At 39.3% G+C, this 21,194-nt stretch overlaps 1 protein-coding gene across 2 annotated transcripts in view; it reads right to left on the bottom strand.

The window, feature by feature from the left end:
• The window catches only part of SPAST (spastin), a 232,165-nt gene that overhangs the window by 46,989 nt on the left and 163,982 nt on the right, over window positions 1-21,194 (bottom strand). For both annotated transcript variants that reach the window (XM_033936524.1, XM_033936523.1), the window contains 2 exons: window positions 16,623-16,665; window positions 13,022-13,101 (listed from right to left, as the gene is read on the bottom strand). In XM_033936524.1, coding sequence (XP_033792415.1) covers window positions 13,022-13,101; window positions 16,623-16,665 — 123 coding nt within the window. The remainder of the gene's footprint in view (window positions 1-13,021; window positions 13,102-16,622; window positions 16,666-21,194) is intronic.

Raw genomic sequence — 21,194 nt, forward strand, 5'->3', positions numbered from 1 at the left:
AGTGATCACAGCATGATCAATTTTAAAATTAGCATTGGGAAGGGGAAACGAACCAAGACTCAAACCACAACCTTTAACTACAGAAAAGGGAAATACGACAGCATGAGAGTCATGGTTAAAAAATGGCTCAAAAATAAGCCAAAATCAAAACGGTCATAAGAATATAAGAAATGCCTTCACCGGATCAGACCGTGGTCCATCTTGTCCGGCGATCCGCGCATGCGGTGGCCCATTTAGGTACTCTTTTTTGGAGACCCGGATTTCCCGTATCCCTCAATATGATTTGCAAGAAGGTGTGCATCCAACTTGCGCTTGAAACTCGGAACAGTAGTCTCCGCCACAACCTCCTCCGGGAGAGCATTCCAAGCGCCAGCCACTCGCTGTGTGAAACAGAACTTCCTAACATTTGTCCTAAACCTGCTGCCACTCAGTTTCAGGCTATGACCCCTTGTCCGTGTCGCCTCCGAAAATGTTAGTAATGCTGTTTCCTGGTCTATTTTATCAAATCCCTTTAATATTTTAAAAGTCTCTATCAAATTCCCTCGCAATCTTCTCTTCTCGAGGGTGAATAGTCCCAGTTTTCTGAGGCGTTCTTCGTAGCTCAAATTTTCCATACCTTTGACTAGTTTTGTGGCTCGCCTCTGCACCCTCTCCAGCAGAGTTATATCCTTCTTTAGGTATGGAGACCAGTGTTGGACACAGTATTCCAACACTGGTCTCCATACCTAAAGAAGGTCGATCAAGCATGGTCCCTACTAAAAAATACCATCACCGAAGCACAGAATCTCTACATTCCGCAGATATCCAAAGGAAGGAAAAATAAGAACAAAGGAGAAATAGCTTGGCTAACTAAGAGGTGAAGGATGCAGTAAGGGAAAAGAAGAACTCGTTTAAAAAATGGAAACGTGAACACACAACGGAGGCCTGGAGCAGTCACAAGGTAGACCAGAAGAAGTGTCACAAGGCGGTAAGAGATGCCAAAAAGGCCTATGAGGAAAAGATAGCGCAAGAAGCCAAAAATTTCAAGCCCTATTTTAGATACATAAAAGGAAAAAAACCAGCAAAGGAGGCTGTGGGCCCTCTCGACGACCAAGGAAGAAAAGGGTGCATCAAGGAAGACAAACAGATTGCAGATAGGCTAAACTCATTCTTTGCATCTGTCTTTACCAAGGAGGACACTGCATCAATGCCCGAAACAGGGAAAGTATTCAAGGGAGAAATTGAGGAAAGCCTCACCACTGTGAATGTGGATTTGAACATGATATACTAGCAGATTGACAAACTAAAAAGTGACAAATCCCCTGGACCAGATGGAATTCATCCGAGATTGCTAAAGGAGCTTAAGGTAGAAATCGGAGAACTATTACAATCCCTAGCTAACTTGTCAATTAGAACCGGGCGAATACCAGATGACTGGAAGATAGCGAATTTCATCCCAATCTTTAAAAAGGATCGCAAGGAGAACCGGGCAACTATAGACCTGTGAGTCTTACGTCGGTTCCTGGGAAGATGGTTGAAGCACTAATAAAGGATAGCATAGTGCAACACCTGGAAAATCACGACCTGATGAGAGCTAGTCAATACGGCTTCAGGAAGAGGAAGTCATGTTTGACGAATTTACTTCAATTTTTTTGAGGAGGTGAACAAACAAATCGATAACAGTGAACCGGTGGATATAATATACTTGGACTTCCAGAAAGCATTCGACAAGGTTCCACACGCAAGGCTTCTGAGGAAACTACAAAGCCATGGAATAGAAGGGGATATACTAAGATGGATAGGCGGATGGCTGGAAAACAAATTGCAGAGGGTGGACATAAATGGGAAGTTCTCGGACTGGGAAAAGGTGACAAGCGGTGTGCCCCAGGGTTCGGTTCTTGGGCTAATCTTGTTCAATATCTTCATAATCTTTTTTATGGTATATTGATATTTGAGGTTTTGTTTTGTAGAAGTGCGGATTATAGTAATGTCATTTATTTGGCTTATCATATTTCTCTTTTTGCCTTTTCCCTTATGCATTTGCAGATTGGTATCTTTTTCATTCTTTATTGGATTATGAAAAATTTATATGAGCAAGTGAAATATTTGGTAAAAAGATATGTTAAAATATCAGTAATTGCTGGGTCCGTACAAAAGCCTCCTCACCATTCTGGTGGTGTGTTTTTTCACACTGTTTCATGGAATCTTTTTGACCTTATTTATCTTATAGCACACACTATATTGGTTACACTTCAGGTTAGCCAAGAGGGAAATTGACCCTCCATTGCAATGTATTCACCCTTTTAAATACTCCTATGCTTTGCTCCTAATAAACTTCCTACCCCTGTTTTAGGTTGAGCTTTTCCAGATCGACTAACACAAACCATATATACGTGGTTTATACTGATTGAAGCTATGGGTAATGACTTTCTTTTGTGTAATGACAATTTTTATATGGGAAGAAATGATTGAAGATACTATGCATCCATTAAACCTTACGAAGTTGGCAGGGAAGATTCCACCATGGAATTACTCCAGTGGAGGTTATGACTGGACATGGATCAAATTAAATTTGAACCACTCATTACCACTATGTGTGTCCCCTCCAGGCACCAGGGCATCATGGCGTTCTGAGGGTGCACCAGGTGGAACGGCTGACTTAGGACTATGGGACTTGATTTATAGTTTTTTGATGTGAGGCGCTGGTTGCCTCTTTGTAATTTTAAGAGGCTTTACATTATTATGTTATATTGATGTTTGATTTCTTGTATTGTATGTGATTCTGTTTGTGCATGTACTTTACTATGACCTGCCTTGGGAAAGGCGGGGTATAAATAAAGAAATACAACTAAATTCAAATACAATACCCTGATTGTGTAATGATTATGTATTCCAATGGCACTTGGGAAAATACTACCGCACACACTCTTTAAGTGGAGTTCTGTTTTGCTCATTTTTATGATGACAATCATACTATATTGAAATATTTGATTAAAGCCTAATGTAATATACATGATCATTCAACTTCTAACCCTTGACTATTCTATTGCTTCCTGGAACAAATGGTGGGAGAGCAGACGAGAGGAAACGTCACCTTGGACTTGGTCCTAAATGGCATTACGGGAGCAACAAAAAAAGTAGAAGTCACGGTCCCACTGGGGATGAGCGATCACAACATGACCAACTTTAAACTTGACACCGGGAAGGGGAAACGTACCAAAACCTCAACCACGACCTTAAACTTTAAAAAGGGAAGATACGATAGCATGAGAGCCATTGTGAAACGATGGCTCAAGAAAAAGATGGACAAAGTTAAAACTGTAGATCAGGCATGGTCCCTACTGAAAAACACTATCACGGAAGCACAAAATCTCTACATTCTGAGGATTTCCAAAGAAAACTAAAGGCAAAGGAGAACCGGCATAGCTTACTAGAGAGGTGAAGGAAGCCATAAAAGAAAAGAAGGACTCCTTTAAAAAATGGAAACACAGAAAAACAACCGAAGCTTGGAACAAACACAATGATGATCAGAAGAAATGTCACAAGGCGGTGAGGGATGTCAAAAAGGACCATGAGGAGAAAATAGCGCAAGAGGCCAAAAATTTCAAGCCCTTCTTTAGATACGTAAAAGGGAAAAAACCCGCAAAAGAGGCATTGGGACCGCTGGACGACCAGGGAAGAAAAGGGTACATCAAGGAAGACAAACAAATTGCAGACAGACTAAATTCCTTCTTTGCGTCTGTCTTTACGAAGGAGGACACTGCAACAATACCTGAAACAGTGAAAGTGTTCAAGGGAGTAATAGAGGACAGCCTCACCACAGTAGAAGTGGACTTGGACCATAGATTCTGCCATAGTACTTTTAATACAACCTTTATTAAGTTGAAACTGATATAAATTTAGTAAATAGGGTAATAAAGAATTTTGAAATGTTTTATAGAATTCCACAGTAAAACCATCCCCACCTGGAGTGGATCCAACTCAAAGAGACTTCAATGCTGTTTCTAATTCTTTTAATGATATAGGTTCTTCTAAACTTCTTTTTATATGATCAGGAAGCTTTAGACCCTCAAGAAGATTTAAAAATTCCATACCTTTTTGAATTTTATCAATAGAAGACTCAGAAGAATACAACTCTTTGTAAAAAGCCAAAAATTGATTTAAAATGTTATTAGTTTGATTATGCATATTTCCTTTCTCATCTTTTATTGCACTTATTTTTATTCTTCTCTTTTTTGCTTTAAGATAATTTGCAAGTAAACTTCCTGCCTTATTAGATTTTCCATAATACAAGGTTTGCAGAGAAAACAAATCTTTCCTTGCCATTTTTGAAGAAATTTCATTATATTTGCCTTTAGCCTTTAATAAAGTTTGCAAATTTTCGTGATTCCAATCATCTATTAATTTGGATTCCAGCAATTTAATTTCTTTTTCCAAATCTGAAAATTGTTTAATAAGTTGTTTTTTAATATACGCAGAATAAGAAATAATATTACCTCTTATAGTAGCTTTAAATGCATCCCATAAGATTTCCGCATTAATATCTGCTGAGGTATTTATTTGGAAAAATTCCAAAATTTTTAACTTAATTTCTTCAAGAAAAGTTGAATCTGAAACCAATGTATTATCAAACCTCCATAATGATCTATTGTATTCATTATTATCTAGTGTAAGTGTAATCCACACTCCTCCATGATCAGACAAAATAATTGGATCAATGGAAGCTTGTGTCACTTGTTGCACTATGGAATTTGATACCAATATGTAATCAATTCTTGAAAAAGATTTATGAACTGGTGAGCAAAAAGAGAACTCCTGATCATTAAAATGAAGAATACGCCATATATATTTCAAATTACAAGTATTCACCAAATTATCTAACCCTAATGATTTTATATTTTTGCTTGGTTTTTTATCCAAAAAAGAATCCATAACAGCATTAAAATCTCCAGCTACTATTAAATTAGAAGCAGCCAGTGGGAGTATTAATTTTTGTATATTAATAAAAAAATCATTTTGATTCGAGTTCGGGGCATAGATATTTAATAAAGTCAAAGTATTATTTCCCATTCTCATTTCCGCTCGTATCCATCTCCCTAAAGGATCAAAATCTATCATTTTAAATGAAGCTAAACATTTTGTGTTCACTAATATAGCCACTCCTGCCTTTTTCCCTATTGCGGGAGCGAAAAAACAGTGTTTCACCCAATTATCTTCTAGCTTTTTGGATTCAACCACTGATAAATGTGTCTCTTGAATATAATACACATCAGCCTGGCCTTTTTAAAAATGCTAACATTTTTTTTCTCTTTACTGGGTGATTAAGGCCATTAACATTGAGTGAAAAAATTTTAATCTCCATCAATCCAAATAATTTTTACAAAAGTTCTTCCAATTATTATATCTGAACAAAAAACTGAAATCATTTGAAATGAATAAACACCACCTTCATTTATATCTCCCAATCCAACATCCCTACCCCAATTATCAAATCCCTTTAACCCCCCTCCCATCCCTCCCTCTCCCACCCTTAATATTGGCTGATAAAACCTGGAACTGCACATACAAGACCAAGTAAAGCTAAACTAAAAGCTCTATACAGACTTCAATTATAAAACAATATTGTATGTAATAATCATATGTATTTTTATAAATAATTTATGTAATATTCTCAAAATATTAAAAAATCAAAATAAGAAACTAAATAAAGATCTTCCACTCACATTATAAATGATAAAAAAGAATGTAAAACTCTATATATCTGCTAAAAGTATCAGACTTGTAAGAAACCTATAAATGAAAATTAAGCATTAATAATATATTTTCCTTTTTTTTTTTAATTATTGTTATTATTTATTTTTAAATACATATATTCCCCTTTAATATTCTCAAAGAAGCCTACTAAACCTTAAACTAGAGTCCCTTGAAAATCTTTGCTAACTGAAATCTTTTGTACTGAATTTTTATCAAAACCTCCATTAACTCATCATAACCTATGATCTAAATCTGCCACTATAAGCTCTGTATATTAATATCTTATCTTCATGAATATATTTTAATAACATATATCAGATATTCTAATATCTTATTAAGATATGTAACAGCAAAGGAACAATTCATTTCAACTTTAAAGTCATCCTTTGAGAAAGAGATATTAAATGCTCACAGAGAAACAAACTGCCTTTTTCATCAGCATTCCATTTCACAGTTTCCATTCAAAATAAACAGAGCCAAACTGTCAGTTAGCAGATTCTCAAATATATTAAAGATGAATAACAAATAAAATCAAATAAAAACCAAGAAGAATCAATTCCAACTCCAGGAAGTGAATAAGTCAAATTAAATTGACATCGGCTGCTCCCTTTGATTTAAAAACATTTCCAACTTCACAGGTTCATCAAAGCTCATAGTTTTGTTGTCAATAGTTATTTTCATAATCGCAGGGTATATCAGGCCAAATCTAGCTCCGATGTCTCTTAACTTCGGTCTCATGTCTAGAAATTTTTTCCTTTTATCTGCCGTTGTTTTAGCGAAATCAGGAACGATGTGGACTTTGGCATCCTGACATTTTAAATTTGCATGTTCTTTAGCCATTCTTAACACCTCTAAAACTTGCTGGTGTCTTAGCAACTTGAAAATTATGGGGCGAGGACCTTTTAAAGCAGGGGTGCCCAACGCGTCGATCGCGATCGACCAGTAGCTCAGGAAGGCAACTCGAGTCGATCGCACTCGTGTTGCCGTCCTGATCTACGGGCCAATCAGCCTTCCTCTCCAGTGTTCTCCCTAGGGCCTTTTAGCTGGGCCAGCTGTCATCTGCCGCTGCTGAACATTAAAAAAATCCCCCCAAAAAACGGCTTGGAGATTTCAGCCCCTAGCGAACTTATGCTCCGGGCTCTAACATGTGCGTGCAGGCTTCTCTTCTCTTCCCTCCGAAACCGGAAGTTATGTCCGGGGAGGGGGGGGGAGAAGGGAAGCCTGCACGCACATGTTGAGAGCCCTGAAGCAAGCGTTCGCTACGGGCTAATGCGGGAGACAGGTTAGTGAAGCATTTGTTCTTGTTCCTGTCGGGTCCTGCCTACTTTCTGTTTCCGCGAAGGCAGGACCCGGCAGCATTTCCCCCAATAGGTTGATCACGATCTTGGGCTGATCAGCCTTCCTCTTCCCGACGGCAGAATTGACATCGGGGAGAGGAATGCTGGTTGGCCGAAGCAGGGAGAGCTTGGGGCCTGTTATTGGTGGCGTTTGGGTCCTGGTCCCCGATGGCTTGGAGGAGGGCAGGGAGAAAGAAAGAAAAAGGGCAGGCAGGGAGACAGAAGGAAAGAAGAGAAACAGAAAAAAATGAAAGGGAGGCAGAGAGAAAGAAAGGGCAGGGAAGAGGAAGGAAAAGTTGGGGGGAAGGAATGAGGTCTGGAGGAGAAGAAGCATACAAGCTAAAAGAAGGGAAGAAAGATTGTATGCACAGTCAGAAGAAGAAAGTGCAACCAGAGACTCATGAAATCACCAGACAAGGTAGGGAAAATGATTTTATTTTAAATTTAGTGATCAAAATGTGTCTGAATTTATATCTGCTGTCTATATTTTACACTAAGGTCCCCTTTTACTAAACCGCAATAGAGGTTTTTAGCGCAGGGAGCCTATGAGTGTCGAGAGCAGCGCTGGGCATTCAGCACAGCTCCCTGCGCTTAAAAACTGCTATCGTGGTTTAGTAAAAAGGGAGGGGGTATATTTGTCTATTTTTGTATGGTTGTTACTGAGGTGATAGTGCTTAGAGTCATCTGCTTTGACCTCTTTGAAAAACCCTGGAATAGGAATGATGATTAACATTTTCTATGCATACAGTGTGCTTTGTGTTTTTTTTTTTTATTTTATTGTTGGTAGATCATTTTGACTTGGTCATTTAAAAAGTAGCTCGCAAGCCCAAAAAGTGTGGGCATCCCTGTTTTAAAGTATCCAGTCTTTTCATTGGTATGCGATGTGCACGTTCAACTTCTATCGGGTAAATGGATTTGAGGGGCAGGACTTTCATCAAAAAATTTTCCACAAATGAAACCAGATTATTTTTCTCCACCCCTTCCGGTACGCCCAAAAGTCTCAAATTACTCCTTCTCATGCGATTCTGGCAATCCTCGACTTCCCTGGTGAGTGTAAAGATTTTTTCTCTGTCCAGTTTATATTGCCTTTTTTCTGCTTCAAAACTGTCCATTCTCATTTCCATTTTTGTTGTTTTAATCTCCAGCACTTCTGTTCTTTTATTTAAAGTCATTACTTCTTCCTGTATTTCATCCAGCTTTTTGGCGTTTTTTAGAAGAATTTCTTTTATCTCTTGTATTTCTTTCCAGAAATCAATGTCACTTTTCTCTCTTGACAACGGACACTTTGAGGGTGTTGCCGGCTCTGGCTTAGATCTCTTAACACTGCCGGTATTAGAAATCCCCATTTCAGACTTGTTTTGTTTTCCTGAAGCCATCACGTTGTATTTTCCTTCGTTTCTTCCGTTAAAATGAAAATTTTATTTCAGTATTTTATGTCATTAATGTCTGTATGTACAGAGCCTCTGCCCTACCCGACCATCCTCGTGCACTCCCAAGCCACGCCCCCTAGTAAAAATATTCTGGCACAAGTGTCAAACCTTAAAAAAGGAAGTCATATCGAGCATTGGAAAATAATAATAATTAACTAATAAAAATAGTATATATTTAATTTTCTCCACTACTAAATTTCCCCGCCTGCCCCACCCGGCTACTTTTTCATGCCACCCAGCTGGAAAAAATTTCTGGGGAGAACACTGGCCTCCGCATGTGCGGATCGTCGGACTTGATGGACCCAAGGTCTGATCCAGTGATGGCATTTCTTATGTTCTTATTTAATCCTAGCTGTATTATAGGGGCATAGTAGGATATTCCAGGTGATTGTTATTACCCATGTACACTGAATGCCATGGATCCATATTTTCCTGATGGGCTCACGGCTCTAGCTGGATATTATTTTTTTGTGTGGTGATGGTTTTATATACCAGGCATTGCCAGCCCATTGGATGGGTTTATGTACTATCGTTTCCTTGCAGTATTATTTGGTCATTATTCCTCTCTATGTCGCCTCCTTTACCAAGGGTGCAAGACTCAAACAGTCTTCAGACCATGGTCATTCTGTTACTTGTGAAGAAACCATTAAAGCCTCATTTACTTATATCAATACGACGTACCCCTTAACCAAAGCTAGATGATGCTCTTTCTTGGACTTCATGGATTCCTATTTTTCAGGCTCCTGCTATTACTGCTGAGCTTGGTATGGCTTTCATACACCTACAATCTTTGTTTCATATTCAATTCATAGAATATAAGAAAGCTTTTCTGGCTATGCAACAGCAATTAGATGATGTTACACACATGACTATATGCTTGCTGCCTCTGAAGGTGTTTATGGTCTCATTAATGATACCCAATGCTGTATGTGATACGAAATGGATCTATAATTGTAACTAATGCTATTAACAAAGATTGCTGACTTGGCTAGATTAGATTTCCAGGATTTTTCAGGTGGTACACTTAGTGGAACACTATAGTTGGATGGTTCCATTCTTTAGGTCCCTGGGGTAAGGGTCTTTTCAATTTTTTCACTGGCCTCACTGTTGTAATTTTACTCTGTTTCTTGTCCTGTCTACTGCATTTTGGTAAGCACTGCTTTTCCAACCTGAATCCTAGTCTGACACTCATTAAGATATCCAGACTTTCTTGGCGCAACCCTGGCACAGACTCATCATCAACTACCTTTTGCAAGTACTATGCGACACCTGTCACAAGGAGTTGTGATGGCTGTCAAGTGGGGAATGAGGAGGTAGATATCTTGTTGACCTAACAAAATGGAAGTCAGCAAAGTCCTGAATGTGAAGGCAGAGGAGTCTAGGTAGCAACATTTGGCTTTGTGTGTATGTGACAGGATGAAGGTTTGCAAATTCCAAGAAGCTGATCTGTTAGAAAGCAACAGAATGGAATGTACAAGAGCAACATATAAGATATATATAATATGGTCAAAGCACAAGGAAAGAAGGGAACAGGGAGAACAGACCTCATAGAAGAAAACTAGGGCAAAAGTGGTTGCTAGGGAGTTGCTAAGGGAGGGGGGGTAGATGAGTGAAAACAGGCACAAAGAAAGCATATAGAGTATAAAAAGCAGTGTAATTAGAATAAAAAACTGGGACTCTCACGTTGGGGGATCCACTCTCAGTGTCGTCTTGGTCGGTGCGGTCTTGGGTGGTGTGGATAGTATCGGAGATGAACTAGGCTCCGTGTCCATTGCGGCGCTGAACAGTTGTCTTTGCTGAAGCAACTGATATTTGAGGGTGCGCTTCTGAAGGGATGAGCAGCGGGAGCAAAGGTCGGCACGGTGCTCGGGTTCCAGACACTGCAAGCACCAACGGTGAGGGTTGGTTAATGAAATGGTCCAAGCACAGCGACTGCACTTTTTGAAATCCGTCGACAGGCGGGACATGGACAGAAAAGTCACAAACCGCGAGAGCGGGAAGGCAAGCGAAGAAAAAATAACTTCAACGGGAACTGAAGCGCGTCTTACTAGCTCCTTGGAAACTAGAAAACTGAAGGACCACGTGCCCTACATCGGGCAGGAAGGCACTCGCGCATACGCAATTTGGGCTATCGCGAATTTTCTAAAAGTATTAAAGTGGCGATGCACTTTTAAAGTGGTCCGTACTGGGGCTCCGTCGGGGACGTCACCCATACGTGAGAATATGCTCCCGGCTTGTCCTGGGATAATGGAAGTATCAAAGGCCCCAGGATGTCTCCTGTGCCACCTAAGGAGGTTACATGTATAGGTTTACAAAATGGGCCCTTACACATGGAAATTGCAAAACCAGCAGCTGTGTGCCTTTTTTTTTTTTTTTTTGCAAAATAGCTATTCCTACTGCAAGTGCCAGCAAATACAAGTGTGCCCCTGTGAGTATTTTAGAAAAGTCGGTATTTCAACAGAGCTTTTTCTAAAATATTACTGAAATTGAGCAAATCCTGACCTGGATGTTTCAATTCCAATCTCTATGCTGTACAAAAATGGGGCTTCAAATCAACTGGGTCTCCTTTATCCAAACATCAATTTATGTCTTCAAAAAAAGAGAGCAGATTGGTCAGTTAAGGCTTCCTTTGGCTAAATCTAAATTGATTCTGCCCCACTAAACCATATCTGTCTATGCGGTCAGCAATTTTGTTCTGGCTCACTGTTCTGTAGTTTCTCAGATCAACCTTTTGGTCACCCTGAAATCTTCAGGTTTTGGAGATGATTTTAATGACATATTAAGATTACTAATAGTATATTTGTAATTTTATTTTTGAGTTTTCAGAACTCTGGGTATATACCAGCTAGTCTAAGTAATTTGTACTGACAATATGGCCATCTTCTAGGTTCTTTGAAATTTGTTTCAGTTCCTCTGAATTAATTTACTAGCTCCACTATGGCCCTGAGGGCCCCCTTTATTCTATAATCATCTAAATGGCCCAGCTGACTCCATAAGAACAAGCTCTGTGGATGCTGTGGGTGACTAAGCACTCCCTGATCCTGAGTAAATCCTTTGACTGTATCCAGGGAGGAGTGATTCCCATTGAGTTTAGCACCCCTAATCATTTTGATAAGTTGGCTTTCTTTTCATCTTCTCTTTGCCTTCCTTATCAGTTTTGCATCTGACGTGCCAGAGCTTATGCTGTTTCCTATTTTCTTCATTTAGATCCTTTTTTCTTACTGCCTTTTTAAATACACTGAATAAATCTGATGTCATGATACAGTAGTTGCCCTTTTTTAAAGTGAAGGCTGATGCAGTAGATTTTCTTTATGCTTTCATTCCAATTATAAACTCAAATTTGATCATGCTATAATCATTATTAAGTGGCTCCAATACCAAATACTGCATTCCACTAAGGACTAGATAGAAAATAGCTACCTCTTTTTTAACTTGGAAATTTGTTTTCTTCATATACAGAAAAGACATATAGTGCTTAGTAAATTAAACAGTTCAAAATCTTGATAGAACTATACATATACTATCAAATATACAAACGTCGTACAAAAACAGTCCATGCCTTGAATCCTCCTCCTCCTCAAAACAAGCCCAATAAAATAAAATTATTTGATGATTTAATATAAAAGAAAATTCCCATAGCTAACCTATTTATTTCATCTAGCATTTACCGATATGACATTTATCCCATCAATATTGGGGCAAATGAAATCACTTATTTTAATCTCTCTCTTTCATATACTTAAACCTGATTCCTTATAGGGGGAAGTAAGCTGAATGGCTCTACTTTGATGCATCATGCTTGACTTTAAGACAGCAGCAACCGTCAATGGTAGAAGTTTATTAGAATAATTGTTCAAAGTCAACTGCTTGAATGTCAATTGCTTCCACTTGCTTGCTTGGAGACTTTGGATATCAATGTCAACAAAAAGGCTTAGAATTGCCTGGACAACAATTTAGAGATGAAGCCTTTGTGATGTTATAGCTCCAAGAGACATTTTTTAATAAATTGACCAATTATTTTTATTATACTCAGTTATCTAGACACTGAATGTATTTGTAATGGTAGTTAGTAGCATACCATTCGAAACCTGTGACTATGTCAATCCCGTGAGGAAAGGCAAGTTTTTTCAGACTAGGGGGGCCTGAAAAGTGAACTCTGAAGAAACTTATCAAATGCTGAGGGAGCCCCATGGCTTATTAGCATCACGATGTGAAAACATGCCCACTTTATTCCACAAAGAAAGTCTGCAGAGGTCTAGTAGCACGTGACTGTGGGAACTTTCATACAAAAACGGAAAAGGCTTTCAAGGCTTTTCTAGTTTGATCTAGCACTTGTTTAGATGTCACCTACAAGCAGAACTTAATCTTGCTTATCTATGGAGAAGATTACCTCATTTGTTGGGGCTTTAAAAGAATTGGTTTTTTGTTAAAAGTATGATTTACACTACATACTGAATTTAACCATAACATACAAGCTATTAATAGTTTTACTTTACTGTGAGAAAACATCTTGTTACTCACCTAGCTAACTGGGCTAATTCTTTTTGTGTCAAGGGACTTCCTTGTTTGCTTAGAAGATTTTTGAGGAGCAATAGTCGTGTCTGAAAAGAAATACATATCTCTGGTCAAATCTCAATTACCAAAAGCTTTATAAGGTATAATCCAAAACGCTCGTTTATCAAAGCAAAGTTCCCCATAGAAAATACTGGCAACACTGATGATTCGTTCCAGAACCCGGGGTCTGCACCTGTCGGATGCTGGGTGCTGCAGCGCCATCTCCTCCGTCTGCCTCCTTCATCTGTCATCCGAAGAAGAACCCCACAGTGCCGCTTCAGAGGGATGCCTCTTCCATCCGCCAGCCAGCTCTCCACGTCGGATGCCCCCTGCATGCTGGAGAGCCCCCACCCGAGCCCACGCAGCCGAGCGCCGCCCCACCCACATGCCGCGCATGCCGATGATTGACGCTGTGCGCGTCACAAGCAACGCGCAGGCAGGATGGCACCCGGCCACGCAGGCCCAGACAGAGGCCCTCCAACCTGCGGAAGGCACCTAACGTGGAAGGCTGGCCGGAAGACGGAAGAGGAATCCCCCGAAGCGGCGCTTCCTGGGCTGTAAGTGCTCGTTTATCGTGGCAGTGCTTGGTTTGCGAGTCAAAAGTTTGCTGAGTGTTTTGCTCGTCTTGCAAAACACTCGCAATCCGGGTTACTCACAAACCGAGGTTCCACTGTAAGCTTTAGCAAGCTTAAAATATTTGAAAACAAATAGAAAAAAAGTGAAAGCTAATGAATTTGGTAAAATTAATAAATGTTTTCATTGATTAAATATCACAACTTTTTCTGTAATATTAGTTCTGCATACAAGCACTGCAAGTCAGGAACAAGAATGCCTATGCAAGAACAATATCTAGGAACATACATGATCACTGTGGAAAAATGGCTAAATATAATAACTGATCTAAGTTTCTGGAACTAATCTATAATGATGTGGATTCAAATAGTAAACACTACAATAAATGTTGCATCTAATATTTTTTAAGTGTGTATGTGTGTGTGTATAATATGCACAAGTGGGAAATCTCCCCATGGTAGGCTGATTCACATTTCTAATCAAGGATGCACCATTTCATCCTGATTCTACTATTAACCAATAAACACTAATTTGCCATACTGGTTCATCACATTTTTCAGTGTGCTTCTACTGTTCATCCTCCCCCCCTTTCCCCCCATGATAGATGGTTTCTCCTCCACCTTTTTATGACTTTGCTTCTCAAGTTGCACTCCCTCAAGCTCTGACAACATACAGGCCCTCCCTCCTCCACTCTGGTGACTTACATGACAAGCTCTTCCAAATACTGTACTCTGCTGGCACCATGAGCATTTAAAACAAAACATGGCCAGCACTTCATGGCTACTATCTTGCAATATTTATAGAGGTGCTGAGTGAGGCCTTGCTAAGGAGAAGAAAAACTTCATTGAAGTATCTTAGGTGCTGGCATTCAGACTTGGGAAAAGGTACACTTGGACTTCAGTAGGTGATTTGCCTTTTTTAGATTACTCTGCTTATTTAGCAAAGTCAGTTTAGACAATAGTATAGCTTTTAAAGCCTCTGTTAAGGTTTTATATAAAATGAATTTTAGAATCTAGATTAGTATTTTAAGTTGTATTTTAGAGCATAGAGCAGATAGTAAAGGATTGGCTGACCCCAGCCAACAATCTCACAGCATACATACTGTACAATGTTCCCTCTGAGCTGAGCACATGAGCAATTGCTCATATGTCTAGGAATGAGCAACAATTTTCCAGATTTGTAAGTATTTTTGTGAGCGGTCATGTAAAATCCATGAGCGACGTTCATACATAAATGAGCAATTGCTCATGTGCTCAGCTTAGAGCAGGGGTCTAGCACACAAAAGGGAGGAGGGAGTTGGGAATAATTTTACATAATATGCTATATAATATGTGTGATTATTCCTATTGAAAATGTGATAAAGGATGGATGGTTGGGGGGATTATTACATCACTAGATTTTTATGTGGTAGAGTTTAATGTGCTATTGTGGAAAAATTGTATAATATATTCTTTTGTGTACTTGCTGTTCAATTTGAAAATGAATAAAGAATTAAAAAAAAAAAAAAAGAGCAGGGGTCTCAAAGTCCCTCCTTGAGGGCCGCAATCCAGTCGGGTTTTCAGGATTTCCCCAATGAATATGCATGAGATCTATGTGCATGCACTGCTTTCAAAAAGTAATGTGTACAGCAGTCCTTTGTACTGTTATGCTATCACTCGTGTTCTCCACAAACAGTACTTCATAACATATTCATTTATAATTTTTACTGATTCATTGGTCTTCAGAAGTGCCAGTATTTGGTCACTCAAACCAATTGGCTAATACTGGCACTTCTGAAGACCAATGAATAAGTAAAAATTATAAATGAATATGTTATGAAATACTGTTTGTGGTGCACTGCTTTCAATGCATATTCATTGGGGAAATCCTGAAAACCCAACTGGATTGCGGCCCTCAAGGAGGGACTTTTGAGATCCCTGACTTAGAGGGAACATTGTATGTATGCTGTGAGATTGTTGGCTGTCCTTTCTGGTACTCTAAATAAGAGAAGAAAAATATATTCATGTACATTTTATTATTGCTCTCATTTCTGAGCAATCTGAGTGAGAGGTCTCCTATTGGAGCGGTCTTAATGTATCAGAGGACTATCCCATGACCTCATTTCTTGAACACGTCTGAATGCGTCTAGTGTCTTCTTTTCAGTGTTATCTTTTTATATATGCACACCAGTCGGGAAAGCTAAGAGAGTGTAAGTGTCTGAGTCTCCTGCCTGAGTGGGAAGCCACACCTACAAAGTTCATAACCTACTGGTTAATTAATTGGGTGAAATATAGAGGTGTCTATGCGGGTTAGCTCTCAGGCTTCATAAATGTAACCTATATCTAATTACAGTTAGGGAAGGGGTAGAGCAGTGGTCTCAAACTTGCGGCCCGTGAGATACTATTTTGAGGCCCTCGGTATGTTTATCATAATCACAAAAGTAAAATAAAACAGTTTCTTGATCATATGTCTCTTTAGCGATAAACTACAATATTATTATTAAGACTTAGCCAAAAGGAAAGATTTATAAACCATAAAGAGTTTTACCTCATGCAAAATTGTCATTTCTTTAATATGACATTAACTATTTTTTTCTGCGGCCCTCCAAGGACCTACAAATCCAAAATGTGGCCCTGCAAAGGATTTGAGTTTGAGACCACTGGGGTAGAGGGAGGGAAGAAGCGGTGGGTGGAGTTGTGGGTATACTATAAAATTGCAGAGGATTACAAGAAACCAGAACCCTCTGCATGTTTCTGACATTAGGGTTTGTGAGAATGGTGGGGGACTTGAGAAGATGGGTGGGGCTATTTTTTAACAGTTACTCTTCAAAGGAATTGTTAATTACTTCAGTTTGCGCTCTGCGAGAGACCCTAATGAAAACTCTATTTGAAAGAATTGTACTGGTTCAAGTAATAGCTTGAATTAAACTTGTTAATGGAAGTTGGAGGTAGATCAACAAATTTTCTAGTACAATTATTCAACACTTTTCCTGACACAAGTGTTTGCACATACATACCTCTTCACTTGGTAAAGATACATACACTCTCTTGGTGAACCGTCTGAAAAGGAAAACAATTACATGTAATGTTATAACCATTATAAACATGATTTTATTTTTATATGCAATTTCAAACAAACAGACTTGATAAAAAGTCAAGACCAAGCAGGAGATAAAATCCCTCCAAGATAAACAAAATAAAGAAACCCCATCACTACCAAAATAAAGAAACCCCACCACTACCTTGTGCATAGCAAAGAAAGGGAAATCATTCCACATAAAAACAGAGCAATAAGGAGAATAATTAAAGAATGAACAGTCCAATGTTAAGGGCAGTCATCACCTAAATATTTACAAGATCTACAATTTTCTAAAGCAAAACCTCTAAATATTTGATACCTGTGAATGCCTTATTTCAGTTTTTATTACCTTAACTAATATTTGTCTGCCAACAAACAAGTGATGAAGTGAACAGAACGAAATCAAATCAGGCTGTTGGAATTCTGAAAGGATTTATTTTGGGCTGAAGACAGCAGATCTCATGGAATGTGAGAAGGAAGAAAACATATTTACTTACCTGAAACAGGTGGTGTTATCCGAGGATAGAAGGCAACTATTCTCACATATGGGTGACGTCATCCAAGGAGCCCAGAACGGACAGTGTGCTGTCACTTTAAGCATTTTAGAAGTCTCAAGGCTTCCCATACTGTGCATGCATCATTGCCTTTCCACCCAAAACAGGAACCAACGGCACTATCAGTTCAGTAGAAAAGCTAAGAAGCCAACTAAGGGAGGTGGGTGGGTTGAGAGATTATATGCCTGCTATCCTCGGATAACACCTGTTACAGGTAAGTAAATGTGCTTTATCACAGGACAAGCAGGAAGCATATTTTCACATGTGGAACTCCCTAGCTAAATCAAGTGAGTTGGAGGGAAGTTGGCTATCAAGTGGAGAATAAATTTTGTAGAACTGCTTGGCCGAACTGACTATGCCATCTGGATTTTCCAGACAGTAATGGGATGTAAAAGTATTGAGGACCAAGTAGCTGCTTTGCAGATGTCTTCAATGGAAATGAAACGCAGATGAGCTACTGATGTTGTCATTGCTCTAACTCTTATGTGCTGTGACATGACCTTCAGGTGGCAGCCCAGTTCGAGCACAGCAGAAAGAGATATAATCTACCAGCCATGTAGAGATGGTTCCCTTAGTGACAGGAGCTCCCAGTCTGTTAGGATCAAATGAAAAGAACAGCTGAATGGAATTTCTGTAGAGTTTTGTTTTATGCAAGTCTAACGTATGAAGTGTTACTTCCCCAGGGTGACAATGTGGTCTTGGAAAGAAGACAGGGAGAACTATGATCTGGTTCAGATGAAATTCTGAGACAACCTTTGGAAGGAACTTAGGATGGGTTTGAAGAACTACTCTGCCATGGTAGAACGTTGTGTATAGTGGATCCGAGGATAATGCTTGAAATTTACTAACATGATGTGCGGATGTGAGGCAAATTAAAAATACTACTTTCCAAGTGAGATATTTGATAAGATGAAGATGCTAATGGTTCAAAGGGAGGCTTCATCAAGGCTGAAAGTATGACATTAAGATCCCAAGCAACTGGAGGAGGTTTAATTGGTGGTTTAACCCTTTCAGGACCATAAGGATCGTAGGCCAATTTTTGTGGTTTTGACGACATTTTTATGGTAAAAAGGGCTTGCAGATGCCAAAAAATTGATTTTTTTTTGGTGAAATATTATTTTTATTTAAAAAAATCACACTTCTGGCTTATGGACAGTGTGGCAAGTGAATCTTCTCGTCAATCTAGCAACGACGCTAATGGATGAATGTCGGAACCAGTTTGTTTACATAAAGGCAGTATCATATGGAATCCGTACATATCAAATTTAGAACTGTAGACTATCCCAATCAAAATTTATAGGATTTTAAAGTTATGGGACAAATATGTCCCTTGGTCCTGAAAGGGTTAATATGCAGAAGACCTTTCATGAATCTGGAGATCAAAGGGTGCACCTATAAAGGTTGTTTTTCAAGAAGTATGTGAAAGGCACTAATAGTACTGAGATGAACTCTTGACTGAATTTGTCTTAAGGCCAGAATTGGACAGATGGAAGAAGTAGTCCAGAACTGAAGGCAGAGGACATGTGTCCAGATGCAGTGATTGTTGATTACACCAGAGTTTGAAATGAATCCACTTGAAGTGGTAACAACATTAGGTGGAAGGTTATCTGGAAGTTTCAAGAATGGCTGACACAGGAGCAGAAAAAGTAAAAACATCTACTCATTGGAAGAGAGATACCATGCTGTGAGGGCTAGTGAACTTAGATTTGAAGCACGATGGGTTCGCAGACATTGAGTTGAAGGAAGAAAGAAAACATTACATTTCATTAATGACTTCTATTCCGCCCGTACCTTGCAGTTCTAGGCGGATTACAAAAGAGACTAACTGAACATTTCCAGGAAAAATACAATTTAGGAGTTTTGGGTTACAAAAAGATAACTGGACATTTCCAGGAGATTTTCAAGTTGAGGAGTTGTTTACATGGTTGAGTCTTTGGAGAAGAAAAAATTGCTGAATAGGAAGAGGCTTTGGGGTGGGAATTGTAAAGGGGGGTGTGTGAATAAGGGGAGGGGTTAGTAGAGCTGTATAAAGTTTTTGATTTATTTTCGGAATGATTTAAAGTCGTTCGTTGTTGTCAGTAGGTTGGAGATGGTGTGGTCAAGTTTCGCTGCTTGCGTTGCTAGTAGGATGTCAAACATCTTCTTGCACTGAGTACCTTTGAATGGGGGGAAGGTAAATAGGGACTGAGTTCTCCTTTGTCTGGTAGTAAGGTTTTGATTTAAGCGGTTGTTTAGGTAAGTAGGGGCAGTGCCATTTATTTCTTTGAATAATATACAGTATAATTTGAATTGGATTCGTGCTTGTATAAATAGCCAGTGTGAGTCTAGGTAGGCATTGGTGATGTGGTCATATTTCCTTAGCGAGTAGATCAGTCTGAAAGCTGTGTTTTGTACAGTCTGCAGTTGTTTTATCAAGTTTGCAGGGCATGGTAGATAGAGGATGTTGCGCATGATTAAGAATGCTTTCTGGGTAGTCTTGTTGATTTGGACCTGCATTGTGCAGCATTTGTCTATCGTTACTCCTAGGAGTTTAAGAGCGGACTGTATTGGGTATTTGGTGGCATTTATTTCTAGTTTTTTTGATGGAGGGGGTTTTGTCCTTTTCGAGCAAAATAAATTTTGTTTTATCTGAGTTCAGCTTCAATTTGTGGACTGTCATCCATTTTTTCACTGTTTCAAGAGTTTTTTTTCAAATTTTTCTGTTGAGGTGGAGTCAGGTGAATTGAAGGGTAGGAGTATGGTGATGTCGTCTGCGTAGCTGAATGAAGTTACATTTATGTTATCTAGGGTGGTCCCAAGGGAGGATATGAAGAGGTTGAAGAGCGTAGGGGAAAGTGGTGATCCCTGTGGGACTCCACAGGGGTTAGATCTGATTTGAGATCGTTTGACTTTACTCTGTAAGTTCTTGATTTGAGGAATCCTTGGAACCAGTTGTGTACCCTGCCAGAGATCCCTATGGTTTCAAGTATCTGTATTAGAATGGAGTGGTCGACCAGGTCGAATGCAGTGGAGAGATCAAGTTGAATTATCAACATCCTTCTGCTTTTGCTAAGGTGCTGTTGGGCTATGGCAAGTAGGGTTACTAGTAGAGTTTGTGCTATAATTGGTTCTGAACCCTGATTGAGAGGGGTGAAGTAGGTTATGGTCTTCCAGGTAGTTAGTGAGGTATTGTGCAACTAGTCCTTCTATTAGTTTAACATATATTGGTATTGAGGCGATGGGTCTGTAGTTGGCAGGGGAGTCTATTGGGTCTTTATGATCTTTCACAATAGGGATGATTATGATTTCTCCTAGGTCCTGTGGGAATTGCCCTTCTGTGAATGTGGTTTGAATCCATTGCATGAGGCAAGCTCTAAATTTGGGGGAGGCATTTGCTATTAGGTATGTGGGACAACTGTTTAGATCACATGATGCTTGACTATATTTTTTGTAGAGTCGGTTCATATCAGACCAGTGTACAACTGGGAAGTCTGACCAGGTCCTGTCTGCTGCAATGGCTTCTCCTGTTGAGGGGTTCGTTGTTATCTCGACGTGGTGGGTGTATGTGTTGTTGAAGGTAGTTCTGATTGTGGTGATCTTGTTTTTGAAGTGGTTTGCAACTTGGGTGGCTGTAGGTGGGTGGTTTCCTTGTGTGGCTAGGAAAAGTTTGGTGTCTGTACTGTTTTTTACTAGTTTGAATAGTTTTTTTGTGTCTAGGGCCTCCAAGCCTACCAGTTTAGAGTAGTAAGATTTTCGTTTTTCCTTGAGTTTGATTTTATATTGTTTAATTAGGCTACAGCATGCTATTTTTGTTTGTTCTTGGTTATTGTTTTTTTTCCAGGCTCTTTCTAGTTGTCTGCAGTGCCTTTTGAGTTGGAGAAGTTCAGTGTTGAACCATTTGTCAGACGGTCTGCAGATTCGGTGTTTTGATTTTACCGGAGCTAGCTCATTCAGGATTGTTTCGCTTAGTGTTCGCC

This window comes from Geotrypetes seraphini, chromosome 3 (genome assembly GCF_902459505.1).
Source record: "Geotrypetes seraphini chromosome 3, aGeoSer1.1, whole genome shotgun sequence".
Taxonomy (NCBI): Eukaryota; Metazoa; Chordata; class Amphibia; order Gymnophiona; family Dermophiidae; genus Geotrypetes; species Geotrypetes seraphini.